Genomic DNA, 24,621 nt, shown 5'->3' with positions numbered 1-24,621 from the left:
AGAAGCTGAGAACAGAATCTGCTGTGAGAAAGAGGGGCGTTTCTTCATTAACAGGGCCTCAGCATGGCGTGAGTCGTCGGACCTATCATCAGTGGGGCTCCAGCGTGTGGACTGCCCACGATACTCATTTAGCGAATCCATGCTTGGAGCGTGGATTCGTGATTAGAGAATAGTTGCGTATATAAGGAGACATGTTTCTGTAATAAATGGCTTTGGCGTGATTCACATTGAATCGGAGTGCTGAGTCCTTTATCGTTCCAACAGCGGGCTCTGCCACCAGCACCGTCGGGCATCTCTGCAGGGCTGCTGGCACTGCCTGGCTAAGCAGCAGCATCAGGGCGCTCGGTGTGACTTGGCTTCACTTCCTTCCTTTCTTTCCTTTCTCCCATAGTCCTGCGCGAGACACCTCAGAACTTCTGAGAGGACAGACATCGTCCTTCTGTTCATCGAGGCGATGAGAGATGCCAGCATCTTTGACAAGAAGCGGGCAACAGACTTGCTGGACATGGTCATGGAATTCCCTGACTTCTGGCTGGTGGATGTAAGTGGCCTGTGGCTGGATTGCCCTGCCAGGCTGGATTGCCCTGCCCTTCAGCCCTGTCAGGCCTTGTTCCTCCCTCCATCCCTCCCCCCCAAGCCCTGGTGTCTCAGGAATCTGAAGCCACACGAAGGTGGCAGAGAGGGATGGAAGGGGCAGCTGAGGAAGTGGCTGCACTCCAGTGGCAGCACCATCCTGACCTATGTCTCCTCCAGCTGCCAAAGATCATGAGATGCATCCACAAAAACCTGGACAGCATCAGCACAGCACCAGCCCGGCAGAGCGTGGCGTCCCTGCTTCTCCTCATGGCTGACAGGAGACCTGGGGAGGTGCTCACAACGCTGCTGAGGATCGCTCCACCAGGAGACAGGTACTGGCCCCAGAAGCCATGAGGGCTTGTTCCCTGTGGGGAGAGGGGCACAGAGCCAAGGAATCCTGCAGGACACCCCTGAGGAGCAGGACCCTCCATCCCACCACGCTTTCCAGCGCTGGGGATCAGCCAGGCCCACAGCAGCCACAGCTGAGCGAGCCAGCCCTGAGCCCCCCACGCTCTGCCAGCCCCACGGGAGCACCAGCTCAGCCTCTGCTGCTGCCCAGGGCATCCAACCATCCTGCAGCGCTGAGCCCGGACACGCTGCTGTGGCCCAGGCTGCCCTGCTGACAGCGCTCTCCTGCAGGGCTGCCCTGGACATGTGGGACATGATGATCTCCACACCCCAGCCTCTGAAGAAGATCTTAAAGAACTTGCGTGAAAGACTCCTGGTCATAGACTCCACGTTTCCCGGAGGCGTCATCAGTGGGTCAGAAAGAGCTGACATGGTGAGCAGGGCAGCATCAAGAGGAGCAATGTTGGCAGCTGGGGCTGGGGCATTGGGGGAGGCGGTGGCTTGGCCTTGGCTGGGGGTCAGGCAGTGGCTGACAGCTCCAAATGCCCTCCCTGCCGTGCTGGGGCCTGATGGCTGCCTGGGGAGCTTTCCAGGCACGGAGTCTCTCCAAGACATCTGCCCACGGGGGCCTGTGGGAAAAGGGGCAGCTGAGCAGGGCACAGGGAGTCATTGCTTTTCTTCCCTCCCTGCCCTGGCCCTGCTCTCCTGTATCTCCGTGGCTGTGCCCATGGCCACCACCTGCCAGGAGGCTGCCACAGAGATTCCTGTGCCACCACCTGCCACGGAGCTGGACAGGAGGCTGGTGCTCAGTGACCGGCTTTTTTTGCCAGGGTGGTCTTTGACCCTTTCACAAAAACGAAACTGTTTTTCATACAGGCAAGAAAAATACAGTCCCTCCTGCCACAAGTTGTGGGGTTGCTCGACTACGGCAACACAGAAATGAAAAGGAAAGTCCTGGCGTTCTTCCGCAGCGTGATGGGACATCTGGAGAGGGAAGAGGCCAGACCCGCTGTCGAGCAGCTGGAGGAAAAGCTCCTGCCCCTCTTTGACGATGTAAGGCTGATGACGGAGCCTGAGCCCTGCGGGTGGGCAGCCTGCAGTGCCAGCTGCCCTTCGGCCCAGCCCCGTGGGCAGCACTGGGAGCAGGCTCTGCTCCCCTGGGCTCTCGTGGGATGGCTTCTGGGCTTTGCAGCCCAGCACAGCTCCCTGCTGCACAACTTGACCATGGAGCATCTCCCCTCATGTCAGCCCCGATACTGCCCCTGCTCACCATGGGCAGAGAGCTGCTGGGATTGAAGTCCGCCTTTCTTCCTTCCTCCCAGGAGTCCAGCCAGCTGCGAGAGCTCTCCATCCGCCTCTTCCGAGAGCGGGTGCAGTCCGTGATGGCGCACGACAAGAAGAGGATGAAGAGCTACGTGCACCGTGCGCTGCTCCCCCTCTTCTTTCGTTTGAGCGACCAGAGCAACAACGTGGCCAAGGTACAGATCTCCACGCTGAGCACTGAGGCACAGAAGGGTGTGCTGGCAGCACACGGGTGGCCTGGGCACCAGGGGACAGGGCTGCTGGCAACTGGCAGCTTCCTCCAGCCCATAGGAAGGGTCCCTACAGACCCAGCACGAGTAGCAGTAGAGAAGCTGCCATGGCCATTTCCACCACCTGCCATACCTGGTCCCACAGGGCTCAGCAGCAGCCCGTGACCACCGAGGCCTAAACAGGCGCATCCCTACGGGCTCCTCAGCTGTTCCTGCAGGCGCTGGGTCTCGAGCTTTGAGCCTCAGTCCCTGTCCCCCAGGGCTGTGCACCAGAGAGCCCCAGATGTTTGGGCCAGGGCAAGTCGCTGGCCCCAAAGGGCAGGTGTTCCAGGAACAAAGCCAAGAACAGGGGGACACCAGGTCTCCTTACGCAGACGGTGGGTGCCATGTCCCATCTTCTGCTGTCCCGCAGGCCGCCAGGGAAGCCCTCCTTGGTGCAGCAGAGCTCCTGGAATGGAAACAGCTCCAACACCTGGTGCGGACTCGGCAGACATGGAGGACTGGAGAGAGCTTGGTGAGAACAGCTAAGGCCCAGGCTGGCTGAGGGCTGCCCCACATGTCTGGGCTGTGGGCTCTGCAGATGTGCCTCGCCCGCCCTGCTGCAGCCCCGAGCTGCACCCTTGTTCCCTGTCCTCAAGAACAGAGCCCCCAAGGGCTCTCCCCTCTGCCCCATGCCCGGCGGGAAGGAGGGCGCTCAGCACCCCTGGGACCACTCTGCCTGTGTCTGTCTCTCAGCCTCAGCCCCACAGCGCTCCTGGCTGGGGGGCAGGAGAGCCCTGCGGGGAAAGGGGAACCTGGGTTACTGGGAGGAGGGACTGGTCCAGCCAGCTCGGGGTGGGGTGCAGACAATGACATGCTCACACCTTTGTGCCCTCTCCAGGTGGAGCAGGACAGGAGCAGGGCTCAAGAACTCTTGAGTCAGAGCCTGCCATACTTGAGGGATGCTCAGGCCAGCTTGCGAGAGGCGGCCGTGAGGTTCATCGGTGAGTCACAGCCCCCGGGTCCCTCTTTCAGCAGCCTGACCCCAGTCCCCGCCGCTGCCCAGGCACAAGGAGCAGCCCTGTGGCTGCCAGAGCCCCGGCCGCCCCGTGCAAGGCCTTGGCCTCCCCTCCCAGCCCTGCCCACGTGGGTGGCCTTGGTGGCCGCCTTGCTCGGTCCCGCTATGTCAGCTCTGGGCTATCCCCTGGGGCCAGCTCTGGTGAGGGGGAGGCAACAGGGCTCTGACGGAACTCTGTGCCCAGGGCTGGCTGCGCGGCCCCTGAGGGACCGAAGGGAGGAGGAGAAGCTGGCTGAGATCTGCAGTGGTGAGTAGGGAGCTTGCTCAGGAGGGGATGCCTGGGGGTCTCTGCAGATGTGGGAGATCATCTGGGCTCTGCTCCTTTCTGTTGCAGCCCTTCAGCCCTTGGAGAAGGACAGTAAACCCTCCACCCGCTCCCTCGCTACTCAGACCATCCTCATCCTGAGCAGTCCAAGGGAGCAGCCACGATCGCGATGGTCCCTGCAGGCCCTGTGCTGCTGGCGTCGCCGACCCAGGTGGAGGAGCAGCTCTCCTTGCGGAAAAACGGCTGGATTTTAATAAAGAGCCCTTCTTGAAGCTGGGTTGGATGTCTGCCTTTCCCAAGGACCCCAGAACCTCTCTGATTGCTGTGGCACTTTTGAGAGCACAGCCCGGCATCACGGGCAAGGGTGACAGAGCAGACAGGAGCACTTGCAATGAGGGCAGCTGAGACGAATCTCACTGGGCCAGTGGGGTTTGTTCCTGGAGTCACACACAAAAATGTCAGGGTCTGCCAGGCACCCACATCGGAGCTGGCATCCTGGACTCCTTCTGCACCCAGAGATGAGCAGAGACAGAGTCTGTCCCTTTTACACACGGAGGCACGAGTCACAGTGTCCGTCTGGCCTCCTGTTGCCACTCCCAAGGGACGGGCAGCACCTCAGCCCTGTGGTGCGTCACCCTGCTCTGCACCCATCTGACATGTCCCACATCATGAGGAGTGGACACGCGGACACTGCTTAAAGGAACCACAACCCAGCGCTGATTTTAGGCAGTTTGCATGGGATGTTACTCCCAGCGCCAAGCGACAGTCACCTTCCTTGTCTGGCTGGCAATGCTGTGCTGGATGCACCCAGGATACGGGTCCCTCTCTGCTGCCAGGACACACTGTTGGTTCATTGTCAAGGTTTAAGGCAAGGTGACAATAAACCATGGCAGACGCTCCCTGTTATCCCCTCGTTTCCCGTGACCGCTTCCTTTAGATCAGAAAGATGATTGGGAAGAGGAAAGGAAGAGAGACTTAGACTTCAAGTTGGAGAGTTTTAAAGGGTTAATACATACAAAATATACAAACCCAATGTCAAGTGCTGGATGTGGAGCTGGCGTCACTCAGCAGAGCTGGGTGTGCGGGGCTGGCGGCTCCAGCAGCTGCAGGTCAGTCGCCCCGAAGTCATGGGTGGGACTGCACAGTAACCAGAACCTGGGTGCAGGGTGCCTGTAGATCTCAGGCAGACAGACAGACAGGGTCCTCTCCAGATGCCGGCCATGGCCGAAGAGAGCGTGACCCTCGCGATCACCCTCTGATATAGGGGGTATGACGATTACGGGATGGAATACTTCCATTGGTCAGTTCTAGTAAGCTGTTCATCCACCCCTCCTCAAACACGCCCCTCTCACAACAGAACGTGGGAAAACTTATCAGTCTTTTCTAGCTACCACAGTAATAAATCTAAACACGAGCTTCTTCAGCATTCTGTTGCTCTCTTATCAGCACTGAGTGCAGCATCCTAGGAAAAATACGCAGGCTAAAACTCATAAAAGTGCAGCCACCTAGAAGAAGTGAGCTGAAAGAAAAAATCACTGAGAGAGAACCGGTCTGGTTTTTAATGAAACGAGGACACCTCCCTATCTGGTTATAGTCATCAATGTCCCATTGTCACAGCAACCAAAACCCTTAGGACGCCACCAGCCACAAAGCGTGGAGTTTATGTGCATTATACATCTATTTCACAGAATCACAGAATCCCAGAATGTCAGGGGTTGAAGGGACCTGGAAAGCTCATCCAGTGCAATCCCCCCATGGAGCAGGAACACCCAGCTGAGGTTCCACAGGAAGGGGTCCAGGCGGGTTTGAATGTCTGCAGAGAAGGAGACTCCACAACCTCCCTGGGCAGCCTGGGCCAGGCTCTGCCACCCTCACCGGGAACAAGTTGCTTCTCAAATTCAAGTGGAACCTCCTGTGTTCCAGTTTGCACCCATTGCCCCTTGTCCTGTCACTGGTTGTCACCCAGAAGAGCCTGGCTCCATCCTCCTGACACTGCCCCTTTCCATATTGATCCCCATGAATGAGTCCCCCCTCAGTCTCCTCTTCTCCAGCTCCAGAGCCCCAGCTCCCTCAGCCTTTCCTCACCCGGGAGATGCTCCACTCCCTTCAGCATCTTGGTGGCTGCGCTGGACTCTCTCCAGCAGTTCCCTGTCCTTCTGGAACTGAGGGGCCACAACTGCACACAATATTCCAGGTGTGGTCTCCCCAGGGCAGAGCAGAGGGGCAGGAGAACCTCTCTGACCTACTGACCACCCCCTTTCTAATCCACCCCAGGTACCATTGGCCTTCCTGGCCACAAGGGAACAGTGCTGGCTCATGGTCACCCTGCTGTCCCCAGGACCCCCAGCTCCCTTTCCCCTACACTGCTCTCTAATAGCTCATTCCCCAACTTACACTGGAACCTGGGGTTGTTCCTACCCAGATTCAAGACTCCACACTTGCCCTTGTTATATTTCAGTAAATATTTCCCGCCCAACTCTCCAGCCTGTCCAGGTCTCTGATGGCAGCACAGCTTCCAGTGTCACCACTGCTCTCAGCTTGGTGTCACCAACAAACTCGCTGACAGTCACTCTGTTTCCTCATCCAAGTCATTGATGAATACATTGAACAATACCGGCCCCAGCACTGACCCCTGGGGCACTGCACTGGATCCAGGTCTCAACTGGACTCTGTCCATTGCCCACGACTCTCTGGCTTCTTCCCTTCAGCCAGTTCCCAGTCCACCTCACTGCCCGCTCATCCAGACCGCACTCCTCAGTTCAGCTGTGAGGATGCTGTGCAGACTGTGTCCAATGCCTCACTCAAGTCAAGGGAGATCACGTCCACCGCTCTGCCATCATCCATCCACCTCGTTACGTCTTCATAAAAGTCAGTGAGGTTGGTCAAGCACGATTTCCCCTTGGTGAAGCCATGTTGACTGCCCCTAATGACCCTCTTATCCCTTGTATGACTTGAGATGGCACCAAGGATAGTTGTTCCATCGTCTTCCCAGGGGTGGAGGTGAGGCTGGCCAGTCTATAGATACCTGGATCCTCTTCTTGCCCTTTTTGCAGACTGCAGTGACATTTGCTTTCCTCCAGGCCTCAGGCACCTCTCCTGTTTCCCACGACTTAGCAAAGATCATGGACAGTGGCCTAAAGTGACCTCAGCCAGCTCCCTCAGCACCCGCAGGTGGATCCTATCTGGACCCATGGATTTATGGATGTCCAGATTGTTTAACTGGTCCATAACCCAGTCCTCATGAACCAGCCTCCTCCAGCCTCATGGGGGCACACTCCACTTTCCCCTAATCTGCCCGAATCTGGGGGCACATGGCAGGTGGGAAGGAGGTGTCGTTTACAGTGACACCCCAGGTGTCTGGGCTCCCTCAGTCACTCTGCTCATGGCCATGGTGTGGCCAGAGAGGACCCAGGCATCCGAGTGCTGGCACAGCAGTGGGAGCATGGACACGGACACACATCCACACGCAGGCGTAGCTTTGCTGAAGGGATTTACTGATTAGGAGAGGGAAATGGCCCAGGGCTCCCATGGGGTCAGATGGGGTCATCCAGGGATGATCATCTCCTCATGCCGCTGGAGGGGGACAGGACACGGCTGTCGCCATCAGTTTCAGTTCTGAAATCAGAGCCCAAAATGAGACCTCCAGTGTCAGCTGGGACACGAGGGGAGGCTTCTCCCCACCGTCTCTCTCTGCAGAGACCCAGGGAAGGAGAGAAGAGTTGGAGCCCTCAATCAGCCCAGGACAAGACTTGGTTCTCCTGAGATCCACGTGGCACCCAGAGCTCCTTGGCCAGTGTGTCATTAGCCCCGGATGCCCCTACATCTCCCAGAACCCTGCCCAGCCCTCAGAGTGATCCTTGGGGTCTGTAAGGCCCCAGAGCCCCAGCCCGGCCTGCACGGTGACCCTCTGGGTCCGTAGAGCCCCGCTGGGTGCACCAAAAGTCATGGGCGCAGCTCTGTCCAGCGTGGCCTGGGACACAGGGCATGGACAGTCTCCTCTGTTTGCTTCTAGATCCACGTTCTGCCCACCCAGGACCCTTTGTGGGGCTGGAGATGCCCTGATGCTGCTCACCAGCAATGGCGGAGATGGGTGCACTAGCACTTCAGCATCTGGAAGATCTGGAACCTGGTGTTTCTGCTGCAAAACATCATCCACCCTGACAGACAGAGGGAGCTGGGGAGAAAGGTTGGGTGAGGGACACACTTGGGTGCACTGGGAGGCAGGGGAAAGCGATGGGGTCGTTGGGGAAGGTGACTCCAGGGAAAATGGGGTGCGTGAGCTTTTGTGCTGGGGCACAGAAAGCAGTGGAGGTCCTGGGGAAGGGGCTGTGTCCTGGGGTATCCTGGGGTGCACTGGGGTGTAGTGGGTTGTGATGGGGTGGAAGGGAATGCAATGGGAGCCCTGGGCAATGGGGCATCCCTGGGAAAACACTGGGGAGCAGGGATGTTCTGTGGGGCTGCAGGGGGTGCATGGGAGTGTACTGGGGCACACTGGCATGTTCTGGGGCACACTGGGATGCCCTGGAGTTTCGTGGCCGTGGGAGGGAGGGTGTGGGGCAGCAGAACTTGTGACACCTACCGCAGCCCTCTTCACTCGCCCCAGTTTGAGTCCCTCCTGTAGAGAGACCATGAGACCTCACTGGTCACTGGGATGTCCCAGCCCCAGCAAGGGAGGGGAGGACCAAGGTGCCCTCCAGTTCCCAGACTGGATGTCCTCCAAGTCCGCCCCACTACTCACATGCAGGAGAGACCCTCCACTTGCTTCCAGCAATGTTCCTGGAAATGCCTATGAAAGAAGAGAAAGGGGTTGGAGACAAATGGGGCTGTGGGTGGGGCACAGGTGTCCCCAGCCCCACCCAGGCCCCTGGATTCTCCCTCATCTGAGCCTGAAAATCCCTTCTGCTCCCCCCAACCTCATTCCTCCAAGTTTCACCTGGGATACCTGTTCATGTGGGGACCAGGGCTTGGGTTGGAGAAAAGGATAACATGGGAATTTGGGGCCTCCAAGGAGGACGGTGGCTGGGGGGGACCCAGAGGCAGGGCACTGTTGTGAACTCGCAGAACCCAAGGGACCGGGCTGGGGGTGCTGGAGGGACAGGACTGCATGGGATGCAAATGAGGGGTAAAGAATTCAAGGGGAGGGGACACGGGGAATTCAAGTGAGGTTGTTGTGGGGGCAGGAGGAAGAGGACAGCAGAGGAACAAAACGCGGGGATCGGGAAAGTGCTTGGGAGGGGGTGTTCAAGGAGGGGGATCTGGGGGCACTACCGCAGTGGACAGGGTGAAAGGCAAAGGGCGGAGTGGAAAGATGGAAAGAAAGGCGTTGGCATCCATCAAAGGGAGAGCATTTGGGGACCCTCTATAGGACACAGAGGAGATCCTGAGGAGGAGATACCTGACGGGTCTTAAAGGATGGAATGGGGAGGCCCAAAGAAGAGGGGTGTGGGGGCACCAAGACAAGAAACCGGTGGGGGCCCTCACTGGAGCCTCACCTGCGCATCCTCTGGGGTGCACAGCAGGATGGTGAAGAGCAGGGCCACACTGAGCACTGCGACCTTCATCTTCCTCTGTGGTGCAGCGAGTCCTGGGTGATGCCAGAAAAGGTGAGGGCACCTTTATCCCTCCCAGGACGACTCCTTGCCCCTCCCCACGCCTCCAGCCCCCAGGGCAAAGCTTGGCAGAGACACCCGCCCTGGCAACCCAGCCTTGGCCCAGAGTCACTCCCGCCTTGAGCACTGATCCAGCTGCCTTCCCTGGCATCAGTGCCGCTTCCTGCATGGGGCAGCTGCACGGGGAAGGGCCCAGGCATCCACAGTGGTGAGGGGGGACAGCAGTGTGTCTCTGACAGCCAGACACCCTATGGTGATGACCCACTGCTCCAACTCAAAACCATCCTGCAACAACCCCAAAAGCCTGATCCCCCCACCTCCCAGTGCCTCTCACCTCCCAGCACCACCATCTCCCAGTGCCCCTCAACTCCCAGGCCAGTCTTTCCCTATGGAACCCCCCCTAGAGATGACACCAGCCTCAAATCTGGGGTCTCTAAGCACAATTATCTCTGAGCCCTTTCCAGCCCCTTAAATAAATGAGGGGCTGGGAGTCACTCCTCTTCTTGGGGCACCAGGGACCCCAGGATTAGGGAACTCTGGGAGGTGGGAGGACAGCTGGGGCAATGTGGACAGCTGGTGACTGGGATCCTCAGTCACTGGTGGCGCTGCCAATGGGGAGCACTGGTGAATCCTGGGCTCTGGGAGAGGAGGGCTGGGCTTGGGGGAAGTGCTGGGGTGGTGTCAGTGCCCAGCTCCAGCCCACCCCATTTCCCTTGCACCGCCAGCCCCCAACTGGTCCAGTCTGCAGCCACAGCTGAGAACAGAGCAGAGGGAACATCCCCTGCCCTGGCTCTCACCTGTCCCTGTCCGGGGTCACTGTGCCCTCCCAGACAACCTGGGTCCCGCCCTGTAGAGCTGATCCCACATGGTGGGTCCCAGTGTCCCTGTCCCCAACAAGGCTCTGGCTCCAGCCCTGTCCCTTCCTGGGACTTGGCCACAGTTCACCAAAGGCCCTTGTCCCCACCGAGTGTCCCTTCAATGCCCCCATCCTCGGCCCAGGCCAGCGCTGTCCCTGAGCAGGACGTGGCCATCCAGAGGGACGTGATGAAGCGGGCGCTTGTTCCCAGGCAGCCGCTCGGAGCTCATTGCAGGACGGAGCTCCCCTGGCACGAGGAGGGATGTTTGCTCCCACAGCGGCTCTGATAAGCTCTGTTTGCCCGGGGCCCACGGCACAAGAAGCCCGTTCACCAAGATCGGTGCCTCACAAAGTGACCGATCAGGGGATCCAGGGCAGTTAAAGCAGCCTGGAAGCCTGGGCTCCCCCAGCCCTGGCAGCGGGCAGAGCCCACAGAGAAGGGCAGTGCTGGGGCAGCGGGGAGGAGCAGGTCCTGGGGCACCCGCACGCCTGGGGCTCCCTGGCTGCCCTGGGCACAGGCTGGAGCCCAGAGGCCGGGGGGTCCCAGGGGAGCAGCTGGACAGCCGGGGTGCCGCTCTGCTTCAGGACAGCCTGGGGAGTCCTGCCGGAGTGGGGCTCAGAGCAGCTGGGGGATGGAGCTGTGTCCCCAGGGGCACGGCCTCCCCTGCCCTCTCCCCCGCCCGCCTCGCAGCTCTCCCTGGCTTTTTGCGGGGCGCGGGGTTCCCTTCACTGCACCCCTGGCCCAAACATCCCCATCCTGGGGGCCCTGGTCAGCATCCTCTGGGCACTGTGGGGCAGTGTGACAGCGGGGGAATCAATGGGTTTATAACTCCAGTCTCAGTGGCTGCTGCCCGGGCGACCTGGATGTTGAGCGGTTTCCAGCACCAGTCTGTGCTCACTGACTGGAGCAGAAGAGGGATCTCAGATTCCCAAGACCCGATTTCTGTCCCCTGCAGAGCTGGCAGCCCTTCAGGGACATACCTGTGTTTGCTTTGATATTCTTCAGTGGCTGACTCTGGGCTGTGTGAGCATCTCCATGATGTACTTTTACAACCATGTTCTCCGTACAGACAGCAACACCTTGCCACAGTTCAGCAGCCTCTTGGAAAGTAAATGTGGAAAAGCAAGACGTGTGGTTCCAGCCATCTGGATGATAAAGGAAGATCAATACTAACATGACCATCTGGACAGTCAAAGACATAATACTAACATAATAACATATAAAGGGCCTTGGACAGATTACTTTGAAGTACGTTTCTCATAACTGTAAAAAGTTATAGCCCAGACTCGTGAGAATGGCATCTCAGGCTGGATAACCGCCCCCAAGTGCATGGCATGTGTGAATGTCCTTGGGCCTGGTCTGTGAACGAGTGGGAACGTAACTGAAATAAACATCACATGACTTTAGTGTGTTTTTAATAACAATTATTGGAAAAACATCTTATGTACCATCTTAGTCCAGGCCCATATCTGTCCCCCAAGGAACGTATTTTGGTGTTGGGGCAGGGGAGGAGCACAGACAGGCAGCCCGGACCCCTGGGTCCTCTGCCCTGCTCGGGGAGGGGAGGTCGCTCCCTGTATGATGGGCCCAGCACTCCTGGGCTCACAGGAGATGTCACCCCCTCCAGAAGCCATCTGCTGTTCACAAGGCCACCAGTGCAGCAAGTCAACATTTATTTGATGCAACCAGTCTGTTAGAGCCAGTAATCCTGTGTAAAATCGATGCAAAATTACCACTGTGCTTAACTACAATGTGCCATGGAACAACCAGGCACTGACAAATCTCTCTGTTTTCCCTGGGAAATCACATTTGTGGCACTTTCACCCCCAAATCTCAGCAGCAGCGTTTGTTAACACCGGTTAACAGCTTTGGGTACCCAGAGCTGCCTTCAGCTCACGTGAAAACGTCTCCTCACGCCCAGTGTGAGCCCAAGAACGACGCCTCCCCAATGCCCAAACTGAGGAACCTCAAGCAGTGCCCCCTTCTCCAAGGGCTGCGTTACAATCTGTGACAGAAAGGGGCTTCCACAGCCTGGAAAAGCTCCACAAGGAACTGGAGATTCCTGGGTCTCAGAGTAATTCTAGAGCTCAAGTGGTGACAGCCATCAGCTCCAGCTCAGACAATACATGCCAACGCCCATCACTGACCCAAGAAGGCAGCTCTTCCTGTCCTGCCCAACGCCTTCAAATCCAGCACACTTTGTCCCTCCAACAGGAGGCAGCTGATTGATTTCTAACACCACTCTTCTCTGTCTACTTCGAGATGAACCAGACATACGTTATACAAGCAACCAAGTCCCCGCCTGGAAGCAGCGGAGCCTTTTGCCTTCTCCTTCCCACCCCACTTTGCAGGAGAAGGAAAACAAACGGCAGAAGAGACGCTGAGAAATTCAACCACCAAATGGAGAGGGAACCTTTGAGAGAGGGAAAACTTATCCGTACAATGGAGAGAGCTACGCTGAATGAATAACACTGAAAATGAACCCTTCTTGCAGGGTAAAAGTGCCCAGCAATTCAAGACCTGCTGAACAGACCCCTGCCATTCTCAGCAATAAACAACCCCCAAGGCTCAACCAGCCAGCCAGGGTCACTGCTCTAAATCCAAGCGCAGCTGCACCGACCTGAGCCAACACGGACACAGCCGCCTCCCTTGGCCCACACGAAGCTGCACAGGCCACGCGCTGCTCCAACAGGAACGTGCTGGGGACACCCGGGTTTCTCATGGCGGCCTCTGCGCTGTCACCTGCACAAAGCACCAAGAGACCGGCAGCTGTGGGCTCAGCTCCGGGGGTTCCCGGGACCGGGGTCTCCAAGGGCCCGTTCGCACACGGATCCTTGTGCGCGCGCCCCCACCGCGGGCGCCTCTCCCGCCCCCATCCCGACCCGCCGCTCGCCCCCCCGGACCCGCCGCTCGCCCCCCCGGACCCGCCGCTCTCCCCTCCGGACCCGCCGCTCTCTCCCCCGGACCCGCCGCTCTCTCCCCCGGACCCGCCGCTCGCCCCCCCGGACCCGCCGCTCGCTCCCCCGGACCCGCTCAGCAGCCTCCGCTCGCCCCAGCCCTGTAGCCGGAAATTGCGTCACCGGGAGGGGCGAGCCGAGCGGCGCTGCCGGCAGGACCCCGACAGAGCTGTCCGATTATTCGCCTGACCCGCCAAATTTTTATACGAAATGTGAATGAGTTGAACAGTTATTAAAATAACAAAGTCTCTGGCAGCCGTGCCGTCATGGTTGCTCAGAGAGTGGAAAACCCCCTGAACTGCAGGTCAGCCTCAGCTCTCAGATGAGCTCCTCCCCGCTCTCCGCACCGCTGACCCCGCAGCACAAAGCGCGACCGGCGCGTCCCACGGGCGGACTCGGTGTCCGCGCTCGTTCGTCGCCTCCTCGCCGGCTGCAGCGGGACTGAGGGGCTGTGGGTTCCAAACCTGCGGTTTGCTGCCCTTGCACAGAGGAGAAGGCTCGGCTGCTGAGAACAGGTTCCGTGTTAAACTCGGCTGAAGAGAAGTTTCTCCTCCTGGGATCTCAGAACAGCAGCAGCTCCAAGGAACTGACAGAGCATGGGCCGCGGGCATTTCTCAGTGTCTGTGCTGAGAGGTTTGATCTGGGCGTTGTTAATGCCAGAAAGAGGCGGAAAGATAGAGAGATAAAGATGAGGGGTCGTGCTGCACAGAGTTACAGCATTTTTGCAAATGAGGAACTGAAATACGTAGCTTACGCTTTTTCTATGGATAAACAACATTTAATCCAATTCCTTAACTGTATTCCTTGAACACGTGTTCGTTAGAGCACAAGCAAAACAGCACTGGGTGCACGGGCGATTCACTCTTTGTACTGGACATTCACATCAACAATGCTGATAGTGGTTACATCACCAATCCCGTGTCCATTTCAATTTCAATTTCAATTCCCCTGGTCCTTGGGTTACTCCACAGGTTCTTTCTCCCGTCCGTGGTCCTTTAACTCGAGAGCCGTGTGTCCACCCTTTCTCTGCAGTCCGAACGGCTGGTTCTGTAGTTAATAAGGCAAGAAAAGGTCCTTCCCATCGTGGGGTCAGAGTTTCCTCTTTCCAGGTTTTAATTAGTACTTTATCCCCAGGTTGTATTTTATGAATCGGAAACCCTAAAGGCAGAGTCTGATTTAAAATCTCTTTCTCCCTTCATTTAGTTCCTGCGACTATAAACTTCATATGCAATTTCAATTAGCTGAGCAATAGTTACATCCCTCAGCTCCTCCCTTTTGTAGTTTCTTACACTAATTTCAGACCCAGATCAGTCTGTGCGCAGAACAACACTGACTGCAACACAGCTAACCCAGAATTTCACATTCACATCACTTCCCCCTCTCATTTACTCTCATGTGTACAGATGCATCTGAACGGGGAGCGCGGTGGCACTTTAATAATGGAACCGGTTCTCATTTTGTAATTATCTCCCCGAACAAAATTCTTTTGGTACCAAATATAAACATGCGAAGTAAAAGGCTGAGCTCAGACACGCAAACCGCACGCCAAGCTCAAATATACAAACAGATCACAATTACATTCATTGAAGACAATATCTCGATTTTAGCCTTGCGCCTTTGGGCCGCTCGCTGCTCAGCCGGGTGGAGGCACCGCTGGGGCTCCTGACAAACAGGGCAGTGCGGCTGGAGCCCCATCGGCACCCGCCCCGCTGCTCCAGCGAGCTGGGCTGGGCAAGGCTTTGATTGGTGTCCATCTGGGTGATACAACTGTTATCCCAAAACCAGGGGTCTGTACTCGGTGTGCACACGGAAGAAAAGCCACATTTAGTACACCGAGATGAGACACAGCCTGTCAAAAGCAGCACGAAAAACACACGTTCTCACTGTTTTCCCTACACACTACACTGAATTCTAAACAATGTAGCCTTGTATTAACTTTCCAAACATTAACATAATGTGTTTTCCAGTAAAACATAGGCTGTGTTGTAAATCCAAAGCGAGTAATGCCATGGTTTGCACAGTTCCGATGTGAATATTGGTGTTTGTGCCCAGCAACACATTGTATTTCATTGTGAATGCGCCAGAATATTTCCGGTCTGACTTTGTGTTGTACACATAATGTCAGATTGTTTTTAGATCGTGTGGGTTCAAGGTTTGCACAGCTGAACGTGCTGCCGTGGTGTGCGTCTGTCTGTCCAGAGCCGGTAACGTGTATGTTTGTACAGCTTGTGTGTGATTTCTGTTTCTTGCAATAACAATTGTTTGGAGTGTGGTTTTTGCCATTTTCACATTGTATCACTCAGCTCTTGTTTTTCAGTGCTTTTTTTTTTGCCTAATGGTTTTTGGAAAAGTTCTCAAAAACCACTGAGAAAACCGTTATTGTTAAACTTGGTGCTGTTTCTTACTTGTGAGTTGGGGCTTCAAAGAAATACCCAAACCAATACATTCCATATGTTTGGAAGACAGTTCTGTGCAGCTAAATGATTCCTTTTCTTGTCCTTAAATACTTGGGCATTTGTGCTAGAACTGTGTAACAGGAGTGATATTGTTGGGGCACCTCTGAGTGTAAGTTTGTCTTGGATAGATTGCCATGAATGTAGACACTGCTGCTCCACAAAGTGATGTTCTGAAGTTCTGCATTTGATCTTTTCACTTCATCTGATGAAGCAGTGGAGTTTAATCGTTTGTCTGCAAATGAAACTCCCTAAAAGGCAGTGTACGGGGAACCAGCGGCAGGGAGCTCCTGATTCCCACCTGACTCCTCCAAAGGCCTCTCTTAAAAGTGAACAAAAGCCAACAAAAGCTGCGGCCCCTCCCTCCTGGGCCACTGCGGTGGGCGCCTCCCCTGAGACCACAGGAAGGTCCAGGCTCCTTGTCCTGAGTGGTCAGGGCATCGCTGGCAGGTGGCACCTGCTCGCCTGCTCATGGCCACTCTTGGGTGCCTTCATGGCCCAAAATCCCCGAGGATGCCACAGGGCCACCCACTTTTTCCTCGCAGAGGGCACCAGTGCCCAGGAGGCCTGGACATAGAGGTGGGCAGGGAAATGGAGATAGGCTGGTGTCGAGGGTTAAGATTGCGGGGTGACAAACCCTGGCAGATGTGTTGTCAACCTCCTCTCCCCCCCACTTCCCCCTTTTGCCCCTCCCTCTCCCCCCTTCCCACTCAGCACAGGTGATTGAGAGGGAAAGAAGGACAGAGAGAAGAGAGTTGGAAAAGTTAAAGATGTTTTACTAATGCTACTGATAAGAATAGAGAAAATAATACAAAATATACAAAACCAATCTTGAAAGTCTCAGCAACTGCAGAGCCAGCACCCAAAGTCCTGGATTGGACTCTGTAGCCAACCGGAGCTGGATTCAGTCTCTCACTGGCCTCAGTTCGCAGGGACGACCAGCACGGTCCTCTCCTAATGTCGGCCATAAGCAGAAGGGAAGGAAAAAGGCAAAAGGGAAGGAAAAGGGACGAGATCCTCGTGATCTCCTGCTTTTATATGAAGTATTCACGTGAATGGAATGTTATACACAGTTGGTCATCAGTTTCTCGTTGCCCCTCTCGTGAGATGTCCATCCGTGCTTATCAATAAGTTTTCATTCCATTGCTACGTTTATGTCCTGGTTTTGTTAAAAACAAGTTTCTCTTTTAGTGAATTTGCCTGTCAGCTAAAGCCTTCATGTCAACTGCATTTTCCTGGAGAACCCAACACATGTTTTGGTTAAACCCAGCAAGGGAATGCAAACTTATTGATAAGCACGGATGGACATCTCACGAGGGGGGCAATGAGAAAACTGATGACTGAGCGACTGACCAACGGTGAATAACATTCCATTCACGTGAATACTTCATATAAAAGTGGGAGATCACGAGGATCTCGCCCCTTTTCCCTTTTCCCTTTCTTTCCTCATGGCCTTTTTCTTGTTTTGTTAACTACAGAACCAGCTGTTTGGAGGGCAGAGAAAAGATGGACACACGTCTCTCAAGCTAAAGGACCCCTGACGGAAGAAAGAACCTTGAAAGTATCTCAAGAACCGGGCGAACTGAAATTGAAGTTGACTCGGGGTTGTAAATGGACTGTGGTATAAGCATATCCACAAAGGGAACTTACCAACAGGATTGTGTAAGAAATGTCTAAGAATAGAAGATCAGGAAACCAGAGCTCGGTTGAGGATTCTAGTTGCCACTGGAAGAATAGAAAAAAAATAGCCAAGAATGGTGGGAGGTATTTACTGAAGGGGTGAATGGGAATTTAGAGAGTCCGCCAGTGATGAAAAGAATAGAGTGCAGACAGAGAAATCAAATTCTGTGTTGCTCCTGTTGTTCCTAGGAAGTGAAGGCCAAGAGTTGGGAAACGATAATCGCCACGCTAACGACAAAAACAGGAAAGGCGGGGACACGGCCCTCGCTGCCGAGAAGATGACGAACTCGGCTGCCGGCTGCAACCTGCTCGGCCAGAGAGCGTGGAAACCTGGACCTGATCCTCTTGCCAGGAGCGGTGACTTATTCTTCCCAACTTAGCCTGGCTAATCCCTGTACCAAATGCTACGAGCGTGTGAGAATAGGAAGACTAACCCAGTATGTTCTAAATTATCACACTCATATTAATTCTGGATGTTATGATAGAACAAAATTGGAGAAGTGTGAAATCCAAGGGCAGAAATTATGGGTAGCAACTAACCTAGGTGGACTCGGGGTAGGCTCTGCCTCCTGCCCTAGGGGAGAACAGAGGATCTGTTTTACACAAGCTGGTAGGAGGGGCTATTCAGATGGAGGGGGAGTGCAAGACAAAACCTGAAACAGAGAGGAGTTTAATAAATGCCCCATAGGAGGAATGCAAACTTGGAAAGATGGTGAATGGCCTGCACAAAGAATATTTGAATACTATGATCCAGCCACATGGGCCCAAGATGGAAACTGGGGATCCCATACCCCTATATATATGCTAAACCAAATTATTCGGTTGCAAGCAGTGGTTGAAATAATAAGCAACCAGACGGCTGAGGCACCGAATCTCATAGCGAGACAATTGTCTCAGACCAGAGCTGCAGTGTACCAAAATCAGGGAGCGTGAGATTGTCTTTTAGCTGAAGAGAGGGGGGCGTCTGTGGGAAACTGAATACTTCGGAGTGTTGTTTGGAAAGAGATAACGATGGGGAAGCCATAATGAAAATAGCAGAGGAGATAAAACGTGTTGCACATGTACCAGTACAGAAATGGAATTCTATACTTACTAGCCATTGGTGGGGTAACTTATTTGGGGGAGCCTGGTGGAAGAAAATAGGCTTCATGATAGTATGTGCATTTCTGGGTTTACTGTTTCTGCCACGTATGACCCCGTGCTTTGTTCGGTTAATACATTCAGTAGTCCAAGCCATGCAAATCTCAGGCATGCCTATAGATCCTGAAATGGCAGCAAAAGGAACGGGGTATAAACTAATGATTTTAAAAGATAACACCAAACTGGACCTGGCCATCGCACTGGGAAGAAGAAACCCAAAAGGAAAGCGCTAGGAACTGCAGTGAGCGGGGTCACCATGCCAAAGAGCGCGAGCTCCCGCTGCAGCCCAACAGATGCCATTGCTGCCGGGGCACCAGCCACCCGGTCATCAGCTGCCCCAGAAGAGCAACACAAATGTTTTGTTCAACATGAGAATTTGTTTGTTCTTTGAGGGAGAAAGATAAGTCTTCTCCTGTCGAAGCAGCCTTCTTACTTGTGGTCCGAGAAAAGGTTAAATAGGGAATCATCACGTTAGTACAAGAATTTACTAACCTTCCCGAAAAGGGGGGAACTGACAGAGGGAACTAACTAACTAACTAACCCATTATGTTAAGAAAAAACAGAACCTCGTCGAATGCCAAGGTAAGAGGTTTTACAGCACCTAGATGTAAACTTGAGAAGACGAGATAACAAAGATTTACAGCAAAAGGGGGAACCAGTCTGATTTCAATCGACTTGGCAGATTGGGTTCCAGTCCACTCAACATAATGAGCCAAAGGTAAAGAGGTCACTGTGACGAGGCTGAAGGAGCCTTCATCCAAAGACCCCTCCTCAAGACCACCAGATGGCACTGCGCAGGTGCAACAGGGAGGGGTCAAGGAGGAGACTACAGAAATGATCACCTGGGACTCATCTTAAGAAGAAGCGGGAAAGGTTATGAATATGTAGAGGCGTTCCTGGGGTCATTATGAATACGTAACACCTTACTGTATTTAAACACACCTCATATTGTTACAAGTTGCGCATGAACGGTGGAACGATCCCCCTTGCGCCCGACGTCGAAATGAACATACCTGCTTTATAACCTTGTGAGTTGGGAAGTTTTAAGACTTGACAGATTGTAAAGTTGTTTCCGCTCACCATCACGGCCAGCGAGTCCTGCAGCCCCGGCACAGCTCTAAAGCGAGAAACAACAGATGTAGAAGGCAACCCCAGCTCCTGCAGCATCCTTTTCTTACTCCTGCAGTGATCACCGCCCTTTAAGGGGTGGGGAGGAGGAGGAGGAGATCCCTTCGGTACCTGCAGTCTGCTGGTTCACTGCTGGGGCGTAGTGCTAGGCACGGGAAATATGAAAATAAACCGGAGCAGCAGCACTCCTGGGGCGGGGGGTGTTCCCTGCAGAGCATCCCCCCGGGAGCCGGGCCTCGGCTCAGCCCGACCCAAACCCGCCCCACGCCCACCCGGCGGAACCTCAGGAACCAGGGGACAAGTGACCCCAAGATGGGGGTGGCTGGGCAGAGAACGGGTTCCCTCTGGCTGGGAAAGGAGGGGTTGAGCTGAGGGTGAACGGGAGGTTTGGAAAAAGGGAAGGGGGATCCCTGGCAGGCAGCGAGGCTGCAGGGGGGATCCCGTCCCCTCACCCAGCCACGCGAGCTCCGCCAGGGGCTGGGGCGCCGCTCCCCGCGGCCGCCGTCCTGTCCGCGCGAGAGACCGCCCCGCCGCCATCTCTAGTGAGGGCACAGCGGCCGCGCTCTCCCCGCCCCGCGACAGACACCTCATCAGCCACTGCCCGAACGGCGCCGGTACCCGAGGAGGAGGACTCGAAGGACGTTAACTCCCCCTCCTCGGCGGGTGCGCCGCCCGCTTCCCAAGAGCGGCTCCCAGAGCGACCAGCTCCCCTCCTCCCCGGCGGCACGGGGCACGGCCTCAGTGCGGCGGCTTCACTGCCCGCGCTGAAGATGGCGGCGCGACCGGAGCGGGAAAGCGTGAGGCGCTGCAGGCGTCAGGCCCGGCCCAGGAGCCCCCAGTCGCTCCTGCTCCCACGCACCCCCCCCGTTTGCTTTACCGTGTATCGTATATAAATGCAGGGACAAGGAGCAGCGGCACGGAGCAGGCTGCTGGGTACGAGGTGTTCCCTCAGCACACACACCCACACCCCCCCGTTCCGGGCCGGGCCGGGCCGCTCCGCACGAAAGGGAAGGTGAGGGAAAAACAAAAACTAAAGGCACAGAGGCGTCCTGGCTGAAGCCGAGCTGTGCTCATCTACCCTTTGAATGACAATTCCAAAGGCACATCCCCACTCACGAAAGCTGGCGGCTCCGCAGGGTCCCTAGCAGACACAACCACCGGCCGGCGGGGCGGGGGGGGGAGAGGGGGGCTCTGCCCGGGGAGCTCCCGCAGGGTCCGCAGTCTGAGGACAACGCTCCGCCCACAGCCCCGCACCGAAACCGCCAGAAGATACCACAGCCTCCTTGTCAAGACCAAGGGAATCCGAGCTGGGCCCGTATACGGCCAGTACTCCAGAAGCTTCTCTGCTCCCAGGCGTTTCATTAAACGAGGGCCCCGTCTGTCAGCCGAGGGCTGTGGGCGTGACCAGAGCGCCCATAAACCGGAAGTGCCGGGCGCTTTGCTGCGGCTGCAAAGTGCTGCGACATGGGGCTGTGGGCCCCCCGGGGCGGGGCGCGGAGCTGCTGCGTCCCCTCAGTTCTGGGTCCCCCGACGCAGAGCAAAGTCGGGGAAGGCGGCTCGGTAGACGGGGGAGTCCGGCCCTTCCCCCCCCCCTTTTTATTTCCTTCGCCCGGGGGGGGGGCGGGGGGGGTGTATATGCGGTGGGTATGGTGGGGGGGTGGGGCGCTGTATATACGGTGGGTATCGTGCGGGGGCTTGAGGGGGGAGGGGCTAGTGTGTCTGTGTGGGGGGGGGTATTGTGGGGGGGGCGGGGTGTATGCGGAGGGGGCAGTGTATATGCGCGTAACCAGCGCGTGATGAACGCGTTAACGGATCGATCGGCGTGTGTCCCCGCGCGCCCCCCCCCCCCCCCCCGAGAGAGCCGTGAAAAAAAAGGCACGCACACCCCGCCCGCTCCCCCCTTTCTTCTTTATTCTCCCGTCTTCGGGTAGCCTTTTTTATTTTCCTTTTGCTTTTTTGACTATTTATTTATTTATCTGTCAATTGTTTGGTTTTGTGTGTGTGTGTGTGTGGTTTTTTTGTTTGTTTTACGTCTTCGTTTTCTTTCTACCGACCGTTCGTTTTTGGTTTGGTTTGGCTTGTAGACGTACGTATGCCTTTTCTCCAGCCGCCTTTTTTTTTTGAATTTACGCTTTCGGTTTCTGTCACCGACTTCACACACACCCCCCCCGCCCCCCCTTTTTTTTTAACCCCCCCCCCCCGTTGCCGGTGGGCTACGGACCGAGCACAGGCGGCGGCCTTCCCCGGCCCCAACCACCGCCTGCCCGCCCCAGTCCGCCGCAGCGAGCCCGGCCGCCCATCCGCGCCCAGAGTTCCTCCCCACCCCCCGCCCCGGCCTTTCGCCAGCGAGTTCGCCTCCCCCCCGGGAAGCCGGGGCGTCCCTGCCGGCTCCGTGCCCGGGGTGGACGGGGGTGGACGGCGCGGGGGGGTGGACGGAGGGCGGGGGGGGGGGGCACGCGGGCGTCCCGCGGTTTCTCAGCCCCGCTGTCGGAGGCCTAACCCCCTCACCTGCCCGTGCTGCCGCCTCCCGCGCTTCTTCCTCGGTGGCTCGCTCGCTCGGTCCCTCGGCCCGCTGCCCGCCCCGGCCGCGGGCTGAAGAAGAAACCGACCCCGCCAGCGGCTTTGCCTCCCCCCGGGGAGGCATAGAGACACCGCGTCCCCGTCCCCCCGTCCCGGCCCGCCTGCCTCCCTGCCTACCCGCGCGCGGGGTTCCTCGGCCGATCGGCAAGACGCTCCTGCGCTGGCCTCCCCGCGACCGCCCGCCCGGCGGGCTTGACTCCGAGCGACTGACCGTTGGGCACCTGGCGGGGGGCAGGGGGCCGGTTGCCGGGCGGCGGGGAGAGCGCGCATGCGCGGCGCGCGCAGTTGCCGACCCCCTCCGGCCCTTCCCGCGGGTGGGCCGGAGGGGGCGGGGGGCAAGGCGAGGGCGGGAGAGACCGCGCTTTGGGGTGGGGGCGGGGAGGGGGGGTGTTTGTGCTCGCCGTGCAGTCTGAGCCGGAAGACGAAGTGAAATTATACGGCGGCGGCGGCGGCGGCAGGTGCGGGTGGGGGGCACGACGACACCACCACGACCCCGCCGCCCCTGCCGAAATAAACCCCCACCAAAAAAAAAATAAAACACCGCCACGAAACCCGCATCCCCACGCCACTCGCGAGCCCCGAAACTCCAGACACGGACTCGCCGAGCGTGTGCACGGATCGCGAGGGTCGAAAAGCTCGACTCGTAGAGTCGCGTACACTATCCCGCAGCCACCCGCGAGAGGCTCGCTCGGTCGCGTCCAGATCCTGTCCCTGCGTAGGACCAACCGCCCCGCCGTTCCCAGCCTCCGTCATCCAGCCGCTTCTCGAAGAGCAGGACGGGCTCGGGGCCGTGACCGCCTCTCCGCCGGGGCCCGTGGCGGTGCTCTGCCGCCCTCGGGGCGAAGAGCCTTGTTTTTGCTTTTTTTTTTTTTTTTTTTTTTTTTCCTGTGTGTGTGTGTGTGTGATTTCCGACCGTCCGACCTCAACGTCCCCCGGCTCCTTGTTCCCGCCTTTCCCTCCCTCCCTCCCTCGGGTTCTGTCGTTGCTCCTCAGCAGCGGAGAGGAAAAACACCACGTCGGCGCCGAACCCTAGGGTCGGGACAAGAGGGACGGGGCGACCAGCGTATCGCACGCCCTTCAACCTCGAGAACTTGCCGGGGGGCCGCGTAAAACGCAGCAGGACGCTCAGCCCTCCTGCCCCGGCAGGTCGACCCTCTCGCGAGCGCGGCCGGACGCCGGGTCCGTCCGAGCCCCGCCGGTCCGGTCCGGTGCGGTCCGGTCCGGTCCGGTCCGGTCCGGTGCGGTCCGGTTCGGTTCAGTTCAGTCCTTTCCCGCCCGTCCGGTCCGGTCCGGTCCAGTTCAGTTCAGTCCTTTCCCGCCGGTCCGGTCCGGTCCGGTCCAGTTCAGTTCAGTTCAGGCCTTTCCCGCCGGTCCGGTCCGGTCCGGTCCGGTTCAGTTCAGTCCTTTCCCACCGGTCCGGTCCGGTCCGGTCCAGTTCAGTTCAGTCCTTTCCCGCCGGTCCGGTCCGGTCCGGTCCGGTCCAGTTCAGTCCTTTCCCGCCGGTCCGGTCCGGTCCGGTCCAGTTCAGTTCAGTCCTTTCCCACCGGTCCGGTCCGGTCCGGTCCGGTCCAGTTCAGTTCAGGCCTTTCCCGCCGGTCCGGTGCGGTCCGGTTCAGTTCAGTCCTTTCCCGCCGGTCCGGTCCAGTTCAGTTCAGTCCTTTCCCACCGGTCCGGTCCGGTCCGGTGCGGTCCGGTCCTTTCCCGCCGGTCCGGTCCGGTCCGGTCCAGTTCAGTTCAGTCCTTTCCCACCGGTCCGGTCCGGTCCGGTGCGGTCCGGTCCTTTCCCGTCCGGTCCGATGCAGTGCGATCCGGTCCGGTCCACTCCAAATTCCCGGGCCGGCCCAGTTTCCGTGTCCGCAGCGGCTCGGTAGACGGCGCCGCCTGCGCCGCCCCGCTCGGATCCGAGGTCTACCGGCGACCCGCGAGGACTCAGTCGGTTTTCGGCTGCTGCAGAGCGGTTGAGGTAGACGGGCTCGCCTGCGCCCCCCCCCCCCCTCCGGAGCCTCCTGAGCGGTCGCTGTTTTGTCGCTACCTCCCGTTACGTCGAGGTAAAACTCGGCTCGCTCGAGCGCGCCACCCCGGTGAAGGGACTGAGCGAGTCCTGCAGACGCGAGGGGGCGCGGTCTTGTAGGTCCGTATGGTAGGAGAGAGGGGGCAGCCGCTTCCAGAGGAGCGCTCGCGAGCAGACGCAGCCTCCCCGGCTCAGCGCGGCGGCGGTGGGGCTCTCGCGGACGCCGTCCGGCTCCGCTCGAAACTCCCAGGGCTAGGGCACGCGCGCGGGCGCGTGACCGTCGCTGTCTCAGGCACCTCGGCCGACCGACCGACCTCGACTCGGTGTCCTTCTCTCTCCCTCGGCCCTTGGCGGGCTCCCTTTCCTGATCGATGAGGCACTAAGGCGGGTCGCATTGCAGAGAGAGCAGCCGGCCGTCCGGGCTCCGC

The 24,621-nt window shown here is 57.6% G+C and overlaps 2 protein-coding genes, 1 long non-coding RNA gene and 1 other non-coding gene across 4 annotated transcripts; all 4 read right to left on the bottom strand.

Annotated features, from left to right (window-relative positions):
* Nucleotides 1-271: 271 nt before the first annotated feature.
* On the bottom strand, nucleotides 272-2,659 carry LOC139828470 (uncharacterized). Its single transcript, XM_071811525.1, has 2 exons — nucleotides 2,195-2,659; nucleotides 272-1,553 (listed from the first exon to the last, which is right to left on the bottom strand). Exons 1-2 carry the CDS (start codon nucleotides 2,643-2,645, stop codon nucleotides 739-741), a joined length of 1,266 nt encoding a protein of 421 aa, XP_071667626.1. The 5' UTR covers nucleotides 2,646-2,659; the 3' UTR covers nucleotides 272-738.
* A 2,100-nt stretch (nucleotides 2,660-4,759) lies between these two features.
* LOC136103156 (uncharacterized) lies at nucleotides 4,760-24,588 on the bottom strand. The gene is made up of 10 exons (XM_071810755.1): nucleotides 24,490-24,588; nucleotides 24,225-24,445; nucleotides 22,300-22,926; nucleotides 22,111-22,194; nucleotides 19,488-19,591; nucleotides 11,225-11,389; nucleotides 9,271-9,362; nucleotides 8,517-8,564; nucleotides 7,851-7,952; nucleotides 4,760-7,393 (listed from the first exon to the last, which is right to left on the bottom strand). The coding sequence occupies exons 1-10, from the start codon at nucleotides 24,586-24,588 to the stop codon at nucleotides 7,388-7,390; spliced, it is 1,548 nt and encodes a 515-aa protein (XP_071666856.1). The 3' UTR covers nucleotides 4,760-7,387.
* On the bottom strand, nucleotides 12,308-12,392 carry LOC136103472 (small nucleolar RNA SNORD45). Its single transcript, XR_010651613.1, has one exon. It is a non-coding gene; the product is annotated as a small nucleolar RNA SNORD45 (small nucleolar RNA).
* On the bottom strand, nucleotides 12,869-15,243 carry LOC139825465 (uncharacterized). The gene is made up of 3 exons (XR_011740144.1): nucleotides 13,956-15,243; nucleotides 13,666-13,841; nucleotides 12,869-12,986 (listed from the first exon to the last, which is right to left on the bottom strand). It is a non-coding gene; the product is annotated as an uncharacterized lncRNA (long non-coding RNA).
* Nucleotides 24,589-24,621: the final 33 nt, after the last annotated feature.

Source organism: Patagioenas fasciata, chromosome 7 (assembly GCF_037038585.1).
Source record: "Patagioenas fasciata isolate bPatFas1 chromosome 7, bPatFas1.hap1, whole genome shotgun sequence".
Taxonomy (NCBI): domain Eukaryota; kingdom Metazoa; phylum Chordata; class Aves; order Columbiformes; family Columbidae; genus Patagioenas; species Patagioenas fasciata.
The sequence above is the reverse complement of the archived record's forward strand: the minus strand, read 5'-3'. Positions and strand labels throughout refer to the sequence as shown.